We start from the raw sequence: 19,839 nt of genomic DNA on the forward strand, positions 1-19,839 counted from the left end.
CTGGATATGTTGTTAGAAGATGAATGCTCCATAAAGACTGAGGAGCTGAAAGCCCTAGAGAGAGCCCTTCATCTTCCAGGCAGCTAAGCATAATCAAGCCACGTGTACTCTGGGAATTCAACACCAGAAAAATCAGTGTACAGTGTCAACCAAATGCTCCAAGTGGGTACAAAAGTGGCTCGCAAGGTTCTACATTCTGCTATAGCAAAATATTTCCCATAATACAAAGTACATTTAATAAAGCCCAACTTTGTCATTAGATCTGCATTTACTTTAGGCTTTCTGATGAGATGGACGTGTTAGTAGAGATCCTGTCTCTACATGCCTTCAACACTACAATGGCAGCCAAAATGTGTGCTGTGAACATAGCCCTAACATTTCCAAAGAGGCATCCTACACTCTGCATGGGTTGGACCTGTTAAAAATAGCCTCATCATGCCTACTTATTAGTTCTTTAAAATCAGGCCACTAAATGAGGTCATTTTAAAGATAAATAGTCCTTTGCAGTTATGAATGATCAGTATCAGTTTTGGGGAAAATCCCAGGTAACTCTCAACCACAGCCTCTAACAGCAAACGAAAGGATTTTCCACCTATCTCTGATCTCCAAAATCCTCTTAACAAACACACAATTTAACTCTTACATCAAAGTTCTTCACACAGAAACAAGGATATTTCAGGTAAAAATGGGCTAACACAATTTGACATCCCATTCCTTTCCTACTCCCTAGCCACTCATTCTTATCAATATTATGTTAGGGGAATCAGATTTGTGTTTTAAAAGCTTTTTATCTTTCATGTATTTTCCTTATGTTTATTATAATTATTATTATTATTATTATTATTATTATCACTGCTTAGAATGAAATAGCTTACAAAGGCAGACATCCTCATTCATCTCTCAAACCCCCAGAGTTCAACTCCCGCATATATTTTCAAAGACATTTCTGTAAATCTTCATCATTACAATACTAAAACTGTGCTGGGAATGTCCAGAGGCATTTGAGACATCTGCTTTAACATCTCGGTATGTCTCAGTTTTGAGGTTTCCTCATGCTGCCTGAGATCTCATCAGTAAGAAGAAGTTTTAAAGTATGTAATGATCACACAGCTCTTTGCTGTAAATTAAGTTTTTTAAAATGCAGATGATTTACAAGCGAAGTTTTTCACATATGACAAGGATTTTAGTTGGTCAACAATTAGTCAAGTAAACCTCTGGGTAAAGTCCCTTCTGTGAAAGTCAGTAATGCATAACTTCAGGGGGGAGGCGGAAGTGTTTCTAATTACTCTCTTAGAGCAGACTAATTGTAAAAGGATCAAAAATAGATGCTTTCACATCCCATATAACAGTAGGCAGCAAATCAAGACCAGCACACAAACAGGGTTGGGTTTTCTTAAGCACTTGAAAAAAACCCTACCCCTCCCACAAAAGACTCACGTAATCACTCTAGAGAACAATGTGCAAGGGTAAACCTTCGCAGTCAAGCCATCCTGTTAATGCCCTTAACTGCTCAGAGGATCCAAGAAGCTACAGAGATGTAAGTACAGAAAAGAACTAACTTTTTATATTTTTTCTTTGGCACTGAGCAACAGAAATATTATTTCCTTTTTTGCATTATACTGGATATTTTCAAGTGGTGGTAAGGATAAATTATTTTTGTATGGAAAAGGTCCATGGAAGAAATTCTTTGATATTTTATGTTCCCGTATTAATATGCTGCCAGTTAGTTTCCATTTAAAGGATATGCTGATCCACAGCATCAGCAAGTTATTTCAAGTCCTTTCTTATAATACAGCCTTCTGACAATCACAGGGAAATATTTCATACTGCCTTAACTCAGACAGTTTTTTTGCAACACTGATTTCAAGTATACTAATGCAGAAATAAGTACTGTAGAAATAGTAAGGGAAGCAGTGCAGTGCTTAAGTCATTCACTGAACCTCATAGAATACTTTAATAGTAGGAGAGAGCCTTAAAACAAATCCATACTGTGGTTGTGAATGCATAGCTTGCTCTTATCGCATGTGCTCCTTGTCTGTGAAAACAGCCTTTATTACCAGCTTGAAAAATCCTCAGTCACTCTTCTCATGTCTAAATATTGTGACAGAGCATTTCAGGAATTTGAAGTTTTATGAGCTGATTCCTCTTTTAACTTCTAGCATACATTTCTTTCAACGTTTTTAGAAGGCATTCTTCTTCTTCATTGTCATGACCTAACATCTTTCTCCTTTTACTGATCTTTGTGTCACAAAGCTGAAGAAATATTACCAGTGATATGATTTTTATATACCTCCCCAATTGAAAAGGATCAAGTTTTCCTATTATACTAGCAAAACAAGACAGACTGTTCAACAGACAATAAATCAACTATCATTTATCTTAAAAAATAAGACAGAGTACACGCCTTTGAGCACAAAATACAAGAGATTCATCTAACATTTTCATGACTGCTCCTGAAAAGACAAGGGGATTGAAAATTTACCTGGCAATTAGTCTTTAAGAACTCAAATCTCTTTCCTTTCTGGTCAACAGACTCAGAAGTATGTATACATGTAAAGAATAGTAAACTTGATATAGAAGATGCAAACTGAAGCCATAATCACTAGAATTAAAGACTATACCTCTACAGGTTTCATGTAACTCAGAAGAAACTCCAAAACTCTTAAAGATGTTCATGCTTTCTAGTACTAAAATACAAATTATCATTTGACCCCATTTTTCTTCTGCTTGCAAGAATGTAATTGTTAGTGGCTCACACTTCTATTTTGCTTATTTGCTCTATTTTTAGGCTCTCTCCTTTTCACATGTAGTATACTTAAGCAAGTATAAACTGAAGGGAAGTTAATCATTTCAGCATCAGCACAGCTCTTCACATTAGTATGTGTTTTTGGCAGAGATTATTTATGTTAGATAATTCTCACACTTTTTGTAGAACAGATAACACTTGGAAAGAAGTCCAACAGATAAGAGCAAGACATGTACACTTCAAATGACTTCCACTTTTTCTTTAACTAGTTATGCAGCATTTCAACTCAACTCCTTTTATTTCCATCTCACTTACTGAAGTTCCTATTATTTTTGAGCACCAAATGTAACTGTCATACAACAACTGTTATACAAAATCTACAGTAATAGACGAAAGCCAGGACCATGAAGATCCCACAGTGTTGTGCACTTGCATATTCTGTTTAGAACTTGAAAGAACATTGTAATTCTTTATAGCCATTATTAAGACAATTTAATTAATGAAATATGTACTTGGGATTCTCTGATGTGTGCACTTCAAATTTGGGTTTACTATTCCAGCAAATTGGGTCTATATCAAAGAGTGATAAAAGCACCAGCCTGAAACTCATCAAAATTAGCTGTGGGTTGTGACCAGAGGACTCAATCTTCAGGTCATTAGGCCTATTCACTGGCCCTTAGAACACAAAATTCACTGGCTTTTGAAAAACAGGTGAATTAACATAATGCACTAGAAGCATATGAGTGTTAAAGTGTTAGAAAGAAAGAGGAAACTTTAAGACATGCCTGTCTCTCACCTCAGCTTTTATTAAACCATGTGCAGTTCCCAGCTGCCAGTCTGTACACCAAGATATTATGTGCCTTAGGTATATGTTCTTTCTATATTAACGAAGTGTTCCACTTGGCAACTTAGCATGAACACTTTTTTAACATACATGACTTAGTTGAATCAAGCCTTTTCTCAAACAGAGGAAAGACTCTACAATAAAGATCACCTGCATGCTAAAATAGAAACCCAAACAGTAAATATGACTGGTCAACAAAAAAAAAAAAATTGAGATTAAAGAAAAAATTAAACCAACACAAACACAGCACTGCATATTTCCCACCTTCTACTGTTTTAGAACTCTGTAAGACCTACACAGGTTACACCTATAGAGGACTGTACGATCAATGAATCTTGGCGGGAAGAGAAGTCTCTTTCCTGATCATTCCTTTAAAATAATTTATACTCTTTATGCATAGATAGACACCATTATCCCACAATACTATTCGTTAAAGAAATATTGTCTGCCTCAGAGTGACTAAACCCTACTGTGTATAGAGCCAGGAGAGATCTTTGTAATGACCTGCTATGCCTTTCCAAGAATTGAATTAGTATCCCTCTTACATTAGCTACTGGACAGATGCACCAGGGATTCATCTTCAAAGAATGAAAATTACAAAGAGACACAGAGAAATCACACATTAGATTACAACACCCAGTGAAAGCCTTCTACATGTTCCCTGTTCTGCTGAAAAGATGGATGGTGCTCCTCAGCAAAAGCAAGAGATGAAAACAAGAAATTTCATTTATCATACAGAGAGAGGTTTGTACCACTGCTTGCACACAATTCCAACCCATGTAATCTAAGGTAACCCATGTAACCCATGCAATTGCTAACTCACAGCTTAAGTCTATGCTTGTTAACAGTTAAATGTCTGTAATATTATGATACCCCATATAAAGCTCATCAGACATGAACATGTCTATGAACCAGAGCTTTGGACTATGTAGTACTTCCAGATTGGAGCCACCAGCCTGCTCATCAAACACCTTTTGCTGTGGGGATTAAACACAAAACAAACATATACACATAAAACAAATGACTAATGCCAATCAAATGTTTTCACACAACACAGATCTCCTACACCAGTTATTTTTTTTCTTTGATGAGATCACAATACTGGTTTAGAAAGGCACCTGCACAGATTTCAGACATGCTAGATTTTGTAAGAGCTTGCCATGGGCTGCAATTTTTTCCCCAGATGGATGCTATTGCTGAGAAATATCAAGAAACACAGAGAATACAGGAGCAGCTGCCTGTCTAACAAATCTCATAAGGTAATTGGCTAAAGAAATTTGGTGGTCAGAAAGCAAACACAGTGTTATGACTTGAAAATGGCAAGTGAAAGAACAATAAGGAACAACCTGAACTGGTTGCAAGCCTGGGCATAGTATTTAACAGTAAAACTACTTTTAAACTCTCTCAGGCATAAGGTCCTCCCAGGTAGAAGCAGAGAGCAATGGCCATTACAGTACGTAAGTGGTCTGTGTCACCAAGTGTTTACAGACTCAGAAAATGTGAAAACCTGAACAACCTTCTTTACAATAAAGATATACATACAGGAATTTTCAACACTTTGTAACTTAAAATTCTGCATGTAACTCTAAGCCAAAAACCTCTCATATTGTTTTCTACAATTATTACATTGAAAGGGAAATTAATATGATCTTTTTTCAAATATATACTTCAGAGTAGTATCATTAGTAAACCTGGAAAACCACTGGAGGGGTATTGAATCCAACAGTCTAGAAGAGCAAAGGTTTTAGCAGTGATTCTAGAGGGTAAGTTCAACGGTGCATCTGGATTTGGGACACTAATGGCCATGTTCTCATAAGTTATTCAGGCACACAGCTCATTAAAACAGAGTCAAGTCCAGCTAGTCTGAGGTTTGCAGCAGTAAGGATGTACCATTCCACATTTTTTCTCCAATAACACAAAACTCACAGAAAGTATTCAAAATGTTCTTTTCTTAGATGCATTCTACGGAGGCTGTCATATGCTGTACGTATAAGTGGATCACTCAGGATTGCTGCAAAGAAATAAACAGCAACCTATCACAAGGGATAGAATTTAAAAAAAAAAATCTTTTCTTACTTAATAGTCTAGACACCTTTCAGGAAGAAAATACTTTTTTTAATGCAGCCTTCTCCAAGATTGGCAAGAAAAGGTGAAATACCTGCTGAGGTGAATGGAGTTTAGATGTACAAAGACATTACCACAGCTCAGGTGATGCACATTATGGTGGATGGTATCAACTTCATCATCTGTTTAGGCCACAAACCAGATGCAATTTTTAAAAATAAATCTATTCAGGTAATGCAGCACCTAAACACTCTCAAAAATGCCCATACATACCTACAGATAGAAAAAACAGTAATACTCATCTAGAGCATTGTAAAATGTGTTCCCTGCATTAACAGTCAAAATATTTTGGGGATAACAGAGGATCAAAAAGAATACTCTCTGCCCCCAGGGCTGACTCCCACAGCAGGTAGAAGAGACAGCAAAGGAGTACAGCTTAGCTGATGTGCACACTGCCCTGGAAGGTCCACGAGCTCTGTTCCTCCAGCTTTCTCCTCATCTGTTTGTGGTCATTTTATCCTGCCATGGAACTGCTCCCAATGGATATCCATGCTAGCACCATGAATAGACACAAATACTATCACAGCTAGGACTCCTTCTCAATATAGCCACTGTTATACATGAGGATGAATATCCTATTTTGAACAACAAGTTCTAATTTATTACACTGAAGATCCAACTTCATAGCACAAAATTAGGTAACATGCAATTTATGAAATTCTGCTCCTGATGTAAAAAAAAAAAAAAAAAAAGTATTTCACTGAAATTACAGGTTTTTTCCTAAACCATAGTTCAATGTGTTTGTATAATAGATATTCTACGTTTTACAAATGTTTGTAGAAAGAAATAAATGGATGTGACAGTTATGTGCATTATATTTGAACCAAAACTATTACAACTTTAAAGCAAAAATAAAATTATGTACTTAATATGTTGTATCTAGTTCCTGCAATTGAACTGTTTAACAAAGATCTTAGATTATTCTTCCCCAAATATGTAGACAAAATGATTTTACCTAAATTTCAAGAAAGTGATTAATAGAAGATAGATGTGATGCTGGAAGCGTGAACAAGGATCAGAAGCATTTAAGTATGAGAAGCAGAACAAAATACCTCACTGAGTCACATCCAGGTGCCTACACAAACCCACACCATTTTAGGCAAAAAGCAGCCTATTACACTTAGGTAAAACAAAAGCCATCCTAAACACTTCTACAAGGGAAAAGACAGAAGCAAATCATACCAGAACTATCCTTAGGGTAATAACTACTGGATTAATCAATCACCAAGCACGCTAACACCAAGACAGTGTGAACAATGCAGAATTAACTAATACAAAATTACTGACATTCTTAAATCTGCACTACAGCTGGAGTTGTTATTTACCAGATTAGTTCCTTTATTCAAGCCAAAGAACTCCCACTTCGGATTTGACATACAGCCCTGAATGCAGTATACCTCCCTCTTGACAGACAGTATTCACAAATATCTAAGAACACTGTACATCAATCAGTCAGAAATCACTCACCTGTCTTCCCTCCTGTCTATGGAACACAGCAAACACAGACTTAATGTACTACCTGGAAGTTAAATTTCTTCCTTAAACATGTAATAGAACTAATTTACATATTTTAATACACATCATCCACAATCTGCAGATTTATTGTTTACAGAATACCTTATGTTCCTCTGCTAACCCGGCCAGAAGTCTGTTCAGACAAGTTTATAATACAGTATGTGATGCAGGTACATCAGATGTGAACAGCCTGACATAAGGATAATCTCCTCAAATCATGAAAGAAGATACTAACCTTTTAATGCTTTCACAAGTTAATAAAAGGATAATGAATGCATTCTAAAATGTGTAGTTTAAACCCCTTAAAACTGAGAGGTATTTCCCAAAAAGACTTTTTTGAAGGGCAACAGGCTACAGTTGCTTGTAAATATTGTGTATTGAAAGACAGATCCTCAGAAATAACACAGACATGTTAACAAAAGGAACAAGACAGACTTAAAATTCCAGTTGCAACAGCTTTTATCTTCAGATAGTATTCTGCATTAAAGCAGAACAATCTTGTTTTGACTGCTGTTTAAATCCATAAATGATGCCTCTAAGACCCACCCTTTTGCATAACAGCTGCTCAAGGAGTAACATGAGATGCCCCATCCTTTCTAACATTTATGCTTACACTATACAACTATCAGGTAACAGCAGACCTGAGAAATGTTTGCACTGAGAGCTGTATCAACAGGATGGGGTTTTTTCCATTTCTGAAATTCTGCTGGATCACTGTTTAATATTTTCTAAGTCCACCAAATCACTGCCACTTTGTAACTCTCTGCTACTTGTGACTGTCCAGATGAAACAATTTCAAAAATCTATTAAATTGACAAAGTGTAAAATATTTCACCTGCATTCTCTCTCTTTAGCAGTGTCACTAAAGTGTGATTAAAGTAGTAGTCTAAAGAATTTATATATGTAACAATATTTGACTAAGATTCCAAAAGCCAATTCTTAAAACTAGAATGAAACTAGTTGAGTTATTATGGTTGAAATATGTGGTCATAAAGGTAGTTTCCAACCAAAATGAATCTATAATTCTATTATAATGTCAATATGACAAGAATGTTAAGGAAAAAAATTCCTATAAACAAGTTAAAGCATCACAATGTGAATTTTTAGAAACAAAAAAACTCCCTAAAAAATAACTGAAAGACATTTAAAATATTTTGTCTGCTTGTCTGACCCTTGGGGATTTCATATGATCCTTTATCATGTGTTTTCTTCAGACTTTTTCCCCTCAGATTGCTCTAAACAGTCTCCCACCTCCTGAACAACTATAGACTTCATGTTCCAAATATATTTTGAACCTGGTTTATTACATTGCCCCTGTCTGATTTTATTCATTAGAGAAGGAATTGGGATCAAAACAGAAAAGTCAAAAAGAGGCACCTGTTTATTTGCTTGTTTTCAGATTGAGTCTTGAGAAGTATTTCACAGCAGTGAAGTTTCATTTCAGTTTTTTAGCCTTATTTTGCAACAGAGGCTGTCCATCATTATGCAAAATAAGTTTATCTACATTCATTACAAAATGTTCCCTTTTGTTGTTTTTGGTTTTCATGTTAGGTCTACTGAGCTTCCTGCAACAACAGTGGTTGCAGAAATGGACACTTTCACAGCCTCTGAGACCAACAGTTCTACCTGTGACTTATATGAGCACAAAGACACGGCACGGATATTACTGTCTGTCTTCTACGGCTCCATCTTGATTCTTGGGGTGCTTGGAAACACCATTGCCCTCACCGTCATTTTTAAAAACAGAAAGAAGATCAACTCCACTACCCTCTATTCAACAAACCTCGTCTTCTCTGATCTGCTGTTCTGCATTGCCTTGCCAACCAGGATAGCCTACTATGCACTGGGATTTCACTGGCCATTTGGAGAGGCTTTATGTCGAATAACCGCGCTCTTGTTTTACATCAATACCTATGCAGGAGTGAACTTCATGACGTGCTTGAGCATTGACAGGTTTTTCGCTGTTGTCCACCCCTTCCGATACAAGATCAGAAGGATTAAATATGCCAAAGGCATTTGTGTCTTCGTCTGGTTTCTTGTATTCAGTCAAACTTTCCCATTACTTATACAATCCATGTCACAGGAAGAAGAAGAAAGGACTACATGTATGGAATATCCAAACTTTGAAAAAATAGAACATCTACCATTTATACTTCTTGCTGCCTGTTTAATAGGGTACCTCATTCCCTTGGGGATTATACTATTTTGCTACTCTCAAATCAGCTGCAAACTTTTTCAAACAGCCAAGGAAAATCCACTGACTGAAAAATCAGGGATAAACAAAAAAGCCATCAATACAATCATATTTGTAATTATAGTGTTCATCATCTGCTTTACCCCTTATCATGTTGCAATCATACAACACATGATAAAGAAACTTCAGCAAGAACCCTTGTGCACTGAAAAGAAAATTTTCCAGAAGTCTCTCCATTATACTGTATTTCTGATGAATTTTAACTGCTGCTTAGATCCTTTCATCTATTTCTTTGCATGCAAAGGATACAAGAGAACTGTACTGAAAATACTGAGACGACAAGTGAGTGTATCAATTTCAAGTGCTGCCAGATCACACCATGAAGAAAGTTCACGTGATGTGGGAGAAACGCAAATGACGGTACTTGCTAAATCTTCCAATGGAAAACTACCTGAAAAATAAAGTCTGTAGTACACCATGGTGGACCAAGACTAAAAATCAGGGTCCATAGCAAAAACTCAGTGCTCCCTGTACAGCAGATTAAGTAAAATTCTGTTTCTCAGGATGTCAGGGAATCAAGGAGTGATGGACTGAAAAATAATTGTCACAGGACAGCAGGAAAACTCACCATTACAATCTTGTTGAATCCTTTTGACTGACCACTTGTTTTTTCCAGGAAATATGCACCATTGTGAATGTTCAGATTCCAAGCTGCATATACACATGCCTGCATGTTACTAACTCAAGCAGAGTCAATTCACAGTTTGAACTGAACACAAATAAAGCTCACACTTCAGACCAACTACAACCAGAACATCTGAAAATTTGAAGACCTCTTAGCTGAGCTCCAATTACAGCAACCGTTTTGTTGGCCCAGTCACAAAAACAAAGGAAATCAAATTTTGAGATAAAATGGACAACTTCTGTGCTCATTTGACTATGGCGAATACTTAGTTTATAGCCCCTTGGAGGTGAAACTGCATTTTACAGTATTTGGAGCACAAATGCCTTACTGGACAATTCACATAGAAAATATTGTCAAATATAACACATGAAAAGCTAACGAACTGTTTTGTTCTCCTCAACACTGAACATCTCCTGTATGTTAAATCACTCATCTTCACAAGGTATATTACCGCTTTACTCCTTTTCCTAAAGGAAAACTTCCTTTTCTAGTGTTTATTGTAAAAAGTCTCTCTCTACTCCTGTTGTATATAGATTATTTATAAACACAAATTGAAGCAAGAGACTGTAACATGAAAACTGCACCATTGCAGTTAAAAGAACAGTGATACAGGGTTCTTCAGAACTTCTGATGAAGTCAGACATGAACACAAGACAAATGTTTTTGATACCTGAATAAAAGTTCATAGTTGAGACCACCAAAAAGTAAATTAATAGGTTAATTCTGTTGGTGTGAGATGGCTACCTCTCTTTAAGTACTGTTTATAGTGTATATATATACCTGAAAGATCAATAAATGAGAACAGCAGAATTGGCTGGGAAAGAACAAACTTTCCCATCATACCTTCATACAGCATATCTGGGATCCCTTTAGGCACACTGAAATTGGCTCAGGAAAGAGACCAAATGACTTAAACACATCCTGCTGGAATCAGCTCAATACCAACTGAGAATCCAGGATGTAAGCCCTGAGTTCCTGCTGATGTGCCCTTCCGTCACATTTCAGTTTCCTTCCCTACTTTATTTCTGGCCCCTCTGTCTTTTCTTTAGTGTTCTATCTTATTAATATGCCTTCACTTGCCAACACAACTTGGTAACTCGACCAGGAGGTTGTGATGGAAAATTGAAGAGTGCCTGATAATTATTAGTAAAAGCTGTGCCAGATGTCAGAAAAAATGTTATTTATTGCAGCTGTATATCTCTGAAATTGAGGTTGTACTGGAAGTCAAACAAATATAGTTAGATTTGTCATCTTTGCAATCCTTCCTTTCTCACGTGTTGACTTCTGCCTACCTGCAAACATGGAAGGGTCATATCTGAAGAGCAGTACGGAAACATAAAATTAAAAATTACTTTTTTATGGAAAAAACCCACAAACCCACCTGTACTTCACACCACTTAGACTGCCAAAATTGAGTTTCTAATTCTAAAATTCTAATTCTGTATTTTCTAATTCTAAAAGACACTATGCAGCTTCAGAAAAACAGTGTAAGAGGAATAATTTTTATCAGGAGAAGTTCTACTTAATTCTGTGTGTTCTAGTGGTTCTGTTCTTGTCAGCTTTTTTAATAAACTATTTTAAAATATTATTTAAGAATGTGTTCCTATTGGAATAAGCAACTCGTACCCGGATAAAATCACAGACCACGCAAGAGTACCTAGAAGTTGTAGAAATAAAATATATGTATTATTAACATCACAGTAATACAAGCTTATTTTAGTCCACTAATGTCTAAGCCTTCTTGTGTTTTTAGTATGCATTTCATTTAACCGCAATTATAAAACCTTCAAGACCAGAAGTCCTTTTTATATTTGTCTGTAAAATGTAACTTAAACGTCTGTTAAAACACCACATACTGCAGATAACTACACCCTTCAAAGTGGAAACAAAGTGAAGCTCTCTATTGAAAATCTTTTACTATCCCCATTTTGTCACATTAGCAATTCTGTTATTTTCAATATTATACTTTATTTCTAAATCACATCAACATTCACACACAGTTAACTTTACATCGAAGAGCTTTTGCTCTTGCATGGGTCCAGTTAGATATGGGTTTGCGAAAGGCTATTTTTTTCTTCTGATTTTAATACTTCTCAAATGCCAATGAAACCAATAAAATAAGAATCTTTAAAAGCTAAGATAAGCTCAGTTTCCTGACAAAAGTCCTACAAGCATAGACATATAGACAGTGACAATTCTTATCTGTGGCAGCTGATGCCACTTCTGCTCCTCACTACTTGTCAGGATGTACTCACAGCTCAAGGACATTTGTGTCAATGAGGAGACTCTTTTCTGTCATATGCCAAAAGTAGCAGTGGGGGATTCACTTGACCTGGGACACAGCACTGAAGTAAAATGTTTAGAGAGCATCTGTCCTGTTCCTTGTACTAGCTGTGCCACGGGGCTGGCAGCCATAACCAGAATGATGGTAACAACCTGCTGCACGGGACCAAAGGAGAACAGTAGTAATGCAAATTACAGCTGTTCTCAAACAACTGGTTTCCTTCGCAGTGCCCTTATCTATTTACCCTGCTGGTGCTCTTCCCCCAGTACTGTTTATATATAGTGGCACACCCTCAGGTCTCTCCCAAATACCACAGAGACATGAATGAAAGGGGAAAATCCATACCTGGTATCTCTTTCCCTCTCCAGCACTGAGTATGCAATGGATGTGTTTGTCTTAAAAGGTACAAGGATGCCATGCCATACAACTTGTGGCTTGAAGCAGTACAAGCTTTGCAAAAGAAGCTTTTTCTCTGGGAAAAGCTTTTCATACATTCTAAGCAATGCTCCTCTCTGTGTGATAGGCTGGTAAATGTCACACAAACCTGGGGCCCTTTCATGCTTTTCACATACAAATAAAGCAGCTGACAAGTAGCACTAGGTTCAAACGGCTTGGTCACTGTGAGGATCTGACTGGAGCTTTTCAGAAAAACTGGGTCTTTCTTTGGACGGTGAAGTCTAGTCAGGATCTTGGAACCCATGTTCATGAGAAAACAACAAAATATCTTTTATCTCTCTGCTTTGTAGTGTCAGGCTAGGCAGTTGCTGGGAGGACTCCAACTACATGTACTAACACTGCATGTCCTCTGCTGACATCTCTCTCAAATTTTATCTGGTAGGGAATGTGACAGAGCATACAGGAAGTAAAAATTATGATGGAGGCCAAATGGTACATTTTCCCTGTCTCTGCCCAAGTCCAGAGAAGAAAGCTGGATAGACACCTACTGTCAAACATGAAGTAAAGGTGCACCATGTGAAAAATCCCAAGACACACACACTTCCAGCCGAAGAGCGTCTACTACCTCCATCTTTTCTTCCATTGAGAGCACAAAACTAAAGAGTAATATTGCAAGTACCTTCAGCTTCCTTGGGCTCAAAGGTATCGAAGACTAACTGAAACTGCAGAGATAAAGAAGGCAGACTCCTGTGGCTTACAGTCCCAGCAGAAGAGGACAGGTATTCCCCAGGGCATTGCTGCCTGACTCTTGTCTGTGGCTCTGAAAGCTATGTAGATGAGGAACCTGTCAGCAACATGGTCATCTAGCAAAAGACAGTAACAGCAACTGTCTGAAGTGGTAAACGTCCTACCACAAATAACATGGTTCTTGAAAGTGGTTAGTGACGCCTCTGAAATCAGCACACTCATTAGTTTAAAAAAATAAAAAAAAAGAAAGGTTTTGGTTCTTTTAAATAGATATTCCATTTAAGACTATCATTGTTCTGAAACTTAGAAGCTTTTAGGTAAGCAAGGAATGAGGAGACTCTAAGTAAACAAGGAGACAGCTTGCAGCATTGGAAAAATAAATAGCATGTAGCCAAAGAGAAAGAGAAGAAAAGCTTTGCCTTATATGACCAGTTTTGGAGGAACTGAAAAGCAGTGACATACTCTGTTCTCTTCTATCACCACATCTGCGGGGCAGAGCAGGGGAACAACTGAAGATAAACTAAGGTTTGTATTCAGCAGTATCCCACTGTGCTGGCTCAATACAGACACAGTGTGTCAACAGACACAAGAACTACTTGAAAAACAACAAATTCATCTGAGTGCAATATTTCCTAATACAATCTTGGCTAATCTGCAGCCTGTAAACTAAGACTGCAGCGCAAAATAAATACAAAAAATTTTGCCAAGCTACAACTCTTCTCCGAAGAAAAATGGGAATTACTGTTCGTGTAGTTAATGCTAAGACATATTTCCTCAAATTTTTTTCCCCTCAGAATACTTCCTTGGCTTCCTGCAATGTCTAACTTTGGACTTCCTGAGGCAGATGTCTCATCTTTGCACATGACAGCCCTCAATCAATGTTTTCTTCCATCAGCCTGTCTGGTCCCGTTTTGAACTCAAATAAAATGTCTGTGACGACAGCGTTTTGCAGCAAGAAGTTGCAAATAAGAATAGTAGAATAACTAGTAGCAAATAAGAATGGTAGAATAACTACCCATGGTGTCTGGAGCCATTTTCGTTCACTTGTGACACCTGCTAGTTTCATCTGAAGTCCCTTGCCTCTTGTACCAGAAACAAGTAAACACAGCGACTCCTTATTAGCCCTGACGACATTACTCGTGATTTTACAGACATGCATCAAATCCCCTTCCTTTAAGACATCTTGTCTCTTCTGTGAACAGTCAGATAAAAGCTATTCACCACTTCATTCTAAAGGAAAGATAGAAGGCAATTGTAAATAAAGAATGGGAATATAACTGTGCTCAACCTGTGTGACAGAAGAGAATGGGATATCTCCATACACATGAGATCAACATCATACTGATCTACTTTTTCTACCACATTAGCATAACGGTTCTCTAAACTAGGATCTTGCCACATGACTGACAAATTTGGATAACCTTGCTCCGATGCACTAAATAAGGAAGAACTGGACCTCAATGGGCTGGAAAAATGGTCTCACATGAACCTCATGAAGTACAGCAAGCCAAATGCAGTACCCTTTATCTGAGCTAGAATAACCCCACACAGTAGTGCAGGCTGGGCATGACCTAGTTAGAAGGCAGAGTGGCAAAAAAGTCTGGGCTCCTGGTGGACAAGTTAGAGGGGAGTTAACAGTGTGACCCATAGCCAAACACGTATGGGACTGTGTTTAAACAGAAGCAATCTTTCCCTTCCATTCAGTATTTGTGAGAACATGCCTGGAATTGAGTTTTGGACTTCCCAGTACAAGAAAGATACTTGGCATACTGGAAGAAGCTCAGCAGAACGCCACCAAAAATACTGAAGGGGCTTGAAGAACATGTTACAAGAGGAGAGGCTGAGGGAACTGAGATGGTTCAGCCTGGAGAGGGAAGACTAAGATGTTACTGCTGTCTTCGACTGCCTAATGTGGAATGGGGAGGGATACCAAAAGATGACAACACCCAGTAACAGGCACAAGTTGCATCAAGGAACAATTCAACATTAAGAAACATTTTTTCATCATGAGGTTAGTCAGACATTCAGAAAGGTTGCACAGAGAGACTTTGAAATATCTGTCCTTAGAGACACTCCAAACTTGATTTGACACAGCCCTGATGAAACTGGCACTTCCAGGGCTTGGCAACATAATCCCCAGTGGTTTCTTTCAACCTGCATTCTTTTACGGCTAGCAAATTGGTCCAAGTTAGGCAAGAAAGCAACATGAAACTCAATGGCCTTGCAGTAAAACTAGAAAATTACATAACTTTAAAATATTCTACTCTTGTCCTCTACTTAAGCCCTCATCAAAATGCTGTCATTAGCATCCCCCTAAAATAAAAGAAAGGTCAAGATATGGCATAGATTTCTTTCCACAAAACTGCATTCATTTTTCCTCACTGCAAAAGTAGGAGTTTCTCCTCTTCCTCTTTTTTTTCCTCAGTTGTGACAGATGTTGTGCAAAGGGCCAAACTAAAAAAAGCAAGTTTTGCACCTGTTGGAATGCAGCAACAGTTGTGGTTATCCTATCCCGTCCAGAAAAGTATACATTGTCTTATACCATGCAAAAGGAGAGCTATGTTCCTCCCTCTAATCAGCTAAGCTTAGCAGTTTCATCCTTCCTGTGGCATGTAACTTTCGAGGGAAGTTGTGGTTAGTTTAACTCTAAGGCAGCCTACTTTAAATATAGAGATGCTGAAGACCGATTATTTTCAACTTACCAGTCTGAAGAGCAGCCAGATAGTGTTTTATTAGCAGCTACTGATACTAAGGGACTAACGACTTGATGGCTTAGTATCACAGTTCTGAAGTATGGAAAGTTACAGCAATTCTGTCTAGAAGTAACAGTGACAGATCATTGTCTCCAGCTGAGATGAAGCTCCCTAGCCTCTTCATCCCCGGAAGAGATGAAGCTCCCTGGCCAGCTGCATGTATGAGGCATTTCTGACAAAAAGGGACACCTGAAGATTCCTGATAAGTTATCAGACTATAAGGACAACTCTGGGTCAATTACTTTGTCTTTTAAAAAATAAACACAGTGTTATTTCCAATGTCAGCTATTCAAAACAGTCCAAACAGAAGAAGAACCTTACTTCTTCATTCATTCAGAAGGGAGCAAACCAACTATTTTAAATGTGCCAGGGGTAGCTACTAGGATAATCACGTCATCTGAGATTACTGATATACAGATTACACTGTATTAATTTCATAAAACAAAGGGATTTTGCACTTTAACTCCTTTTAACCCACAATCTAGAAGAGAAGCTGTAAAACTAGCATACTCAGATGCCAGCACCAGAACTAATGACTACCAACACCAGGGATGACTGTGAGATGAGCAGCTTACAATTCCAGGTACAGCCAGGCCATGTCTGCCCCTCCTTGCTGTTTTCCTGCATCCTTTCAGCTGTTCAGGTGGCTCCCAGATCCCAGGCCCTTGGCCATACCCAAGAGCACAGGGAGAGCTGCCCACAGCAGGCTAACTCACAAAGGCCAAGCTCATGGCTGAGAGCAACGAGCTGAGTAACACTGCAGATGGAGAGCCCAGGGTCAGGGAAATACCCCCTCATGTCTGAACTTGTTTTTACTGCTTCCATAAAAGGTGTCTCTACATTTCTTCCACTGCATGAGGAAGCTGAGCTTGGAAAAATTAATTCCTCTGGCTACACCCTGCCTTCCTAATAGTGTGACTGCTGGTGGTGTGGAGGCACTTACTACACAGCTCACCACCTCTTTTCCAGCAGTTGAGCACCACTGCCATCACAATCCCCTTCTTGCGCTGCAATTTATAAATTCCTGCTGAAATTAAGTGATTAATGATCAGATTTGTAATTTGAAAATGCCCACAAAAAGGATTTTTAGAACAGAGATCAATAATGAGTTAATACCATAACATTTTAACTACAGATGAAGTCTCATTTTTATATGGTCCCGATAAGGTCTTCACAACACAGGGAAAAAAAAATTCTCAGAAATCTGATTCTAATGCTCTTTCACAAGGTGTCACTTTCTAGTCCCAAACAAAAACAGGAAACAAGTGTGCCTCAGTGGCCGCAGACCCACGAGTAGAAAAAGGTTTTGCTACTCTCTTTTCACAGTGTTACTCAACTTTGTAAACATCTCTAAAAACGGTCTAAGCAAGTAAGAACCATGATTCACTCCATCTCATCTGGTGATACAACACAGCTGCTCACAGCAGGATTTCTCCATACGCAGGATGATGACAGCAGTGGCCTGGGAAGAATGTCAGGGTGCACCAGTAAGACACACCATGAATTCTGTGATGAGGCAGTGACCCACATAACTAGTTGAGGTGCAGACCTCCCGTATCATGCATACTAGAAGACCACTACTTAATCAAGATGCACCTAATCAATAGTATAATTAATCACTCCATGCAAAGTCAATACATAATTACCCAATGTGTAATCAATGCACATTTAATTTTAACTACATCTATATAATGTGATGTCTTGTTCGTATGCAAGAGTTTTGGGACTACAGCTTCATTAATGAAATGAGTGTATATTGCTCAAGGGGGTCTTGAAAGCTCTGTCATCACTCCCAGCTGGATTCTGTCAGTGACTGATCAATCTGTACTGTGAGAAGACCCTGGAGGAATAGTAGTGATGTCAGAGCTGGTGAACCTCACCACAGATGGGATCTGCACCATGTGCTGCCCCTGACCCAAGGTCCAGCTAATGCTGCAACATCGCATTGTTCCCAGCATCGGAAAAGATGTCATATTTCGTAACATGTGATGGGCTTTTCTAGGCTGTTAATGAACAGTTATCTGCCTTGCAAGTGTTTGTGCCTTTCTTACTGGGATCCAGTCCTCTCCTTGGTGCAAAATGCCTCCTTGGTATTTTATTTATCACTTTTTCAACTGTGAATACCAGTAGGATAAGGGATGAGTTGTAATTCTTTTTCTCCAAGAAGTATTGTATCAAATCAAAAAGACCAGAGCGACTAAGCTAAAACTTAAATAAATGAATTTTTGTTAGGAGAAAAATGAAAAAAACTAATGATAAGGCTTTGTGGAGAATAAAAAAGGAATAAAACCACAAGCAAATTACTAGTCATGGAAAACCAAACAGTGAGCTATCCTAAAATCTGTGAAAGAGAATTAAACAGTGCTCCCTCTGAGAAAAACTGTATTCAAGCAGTGGTTGCAAGAAAACAAGGAAGTATAATACGAATTTGAAAAACCTCCCACCTTTTATGGTGTAAGGATGGTAAAAAACACACAAAAATGAAACCACCAATTAATGCTACATGAACATGGGAAAAAATGGCTAAAATTTTTAGTGATTCCTGCGCTTCATACATAAAAGCTTAAATACTTGTGTCAAAAATTCACAAACACCTCAGAAGCTAAATAAACTTGCGTTTTATTTGTTCAAAACAAACTGGTGAAACAAAAAATCCCCCTAAATTAAAAAAAATTTGATTTTACTACTGGAGAACTCTTAACTGTGCTTCCCAAAAAAACTCCACTTGTTGGTCTTTGGTAACAACACCAGGCAAATGAAATACTGTGGGCAACATCACAATTTGCTCTCCCCATTTGGTTTCAATTTTAACTTTTTAACACTTTTCAATAAGCAAAGATTACCAGCAGAGTGGGTCAAATTTTATTGAAATTAATGTTCTCCACTCTTAATATCTACTTCCCTCTTACAAAAACTGGCTGTATGGAGAAACAATTTCTGACTAATATTTCAGGTTTCTCTTTTAAGTATATTATTGCAGAAAAAAACAATGCCTGCTTTTATTTTTTTTTTAGTTTTGTTGAAATACAAAAGATAAATTTCTATCTTTTCCCTTTTTCAATTTCTTTTTAATAAGTTCACAATGTCGGGACATTGTGCAACTCTCAGTACCATCACTTCCCCCCTCTGGCCAACTCAACTCTAACTTCATTACCATTTCTGTTTGCTCACACATAATGAGAAAAAATGGAAACTGCCTCACCAAAGCATGTTTCTCTCTAATCTGCTAACCTCATTTTGATAGACAAACACTAAATCACTCAGAGAGATACAATGTCTCTTCATAATATGCCTAAGGTGGAGTTTCTTCATAACAACTACTGCTTCTAATAGCCCTTCTTTAAAATTATCCAGTGCAGAAATCCAATTACAGCCCATTTATCTTCAAAAAGAGTTAAGACAGCTGGCATTATTTAGCCAGGTTGGCAGAGACACATGTAATGCTTACCTCCATAAACTGCTTACTGACTACAGAGATTAATCCTGCTGCAGAGCAGACCAGTTTCTAATCGGAATATTACACTTAGTTCACAGATCTCTAACCATGCTTG

General features: G+C 37.8%; 2 protein-coding genes across 2 annotated transcripts in view; one reads left to right on the forward strand and one right to left on the reverse strand.

Moving 5' to 3' along the window:
* UBAC2 (UBA domain containing 2) overlaps positions 1 to 19,839 on the reverse strand; it is an 87,823-nt gene that overhangs the window by 36,901 nt on the left and 31,083 nt on the right. The gene's annotated exons all lie outside the window — the stretch shown is intronic.
* On the forward strand, positions 1,346 to 11,696 carry LOC146444567 (G-protein coupled receptor 183-like). The gene is made up of 2 exons (XM_085057235.1): positions 1,346 to 1,537; positions 8,781 to 11,696. Exons 1-2 carry the CDS (start codon positions 1,497 to 1,499, stop codon positions 9,883 to 9,885), a joined length of 1,146 nt encoding a protein of 381 aa, XP_084913361.1. The 5' UTR covers positions 1,346 to 1,496; the 3' UTR covers positions 9,886 to 11,696.

Source organism: Lichenostomus cassidix, chromosome 1, assembly GCF_008360975.1.
Source record: "Lichenostomus cassidix isolate B80296 chromosome 1, HeHo_3.0, whole genome shotgun sequence".
Taxonomy (NCBI): Eukaryota; Metazoa; Chordata; class Aves; order Passeriformes; family Meliphagidae; genus Lichenostomus; species Lichenostomus cassidix.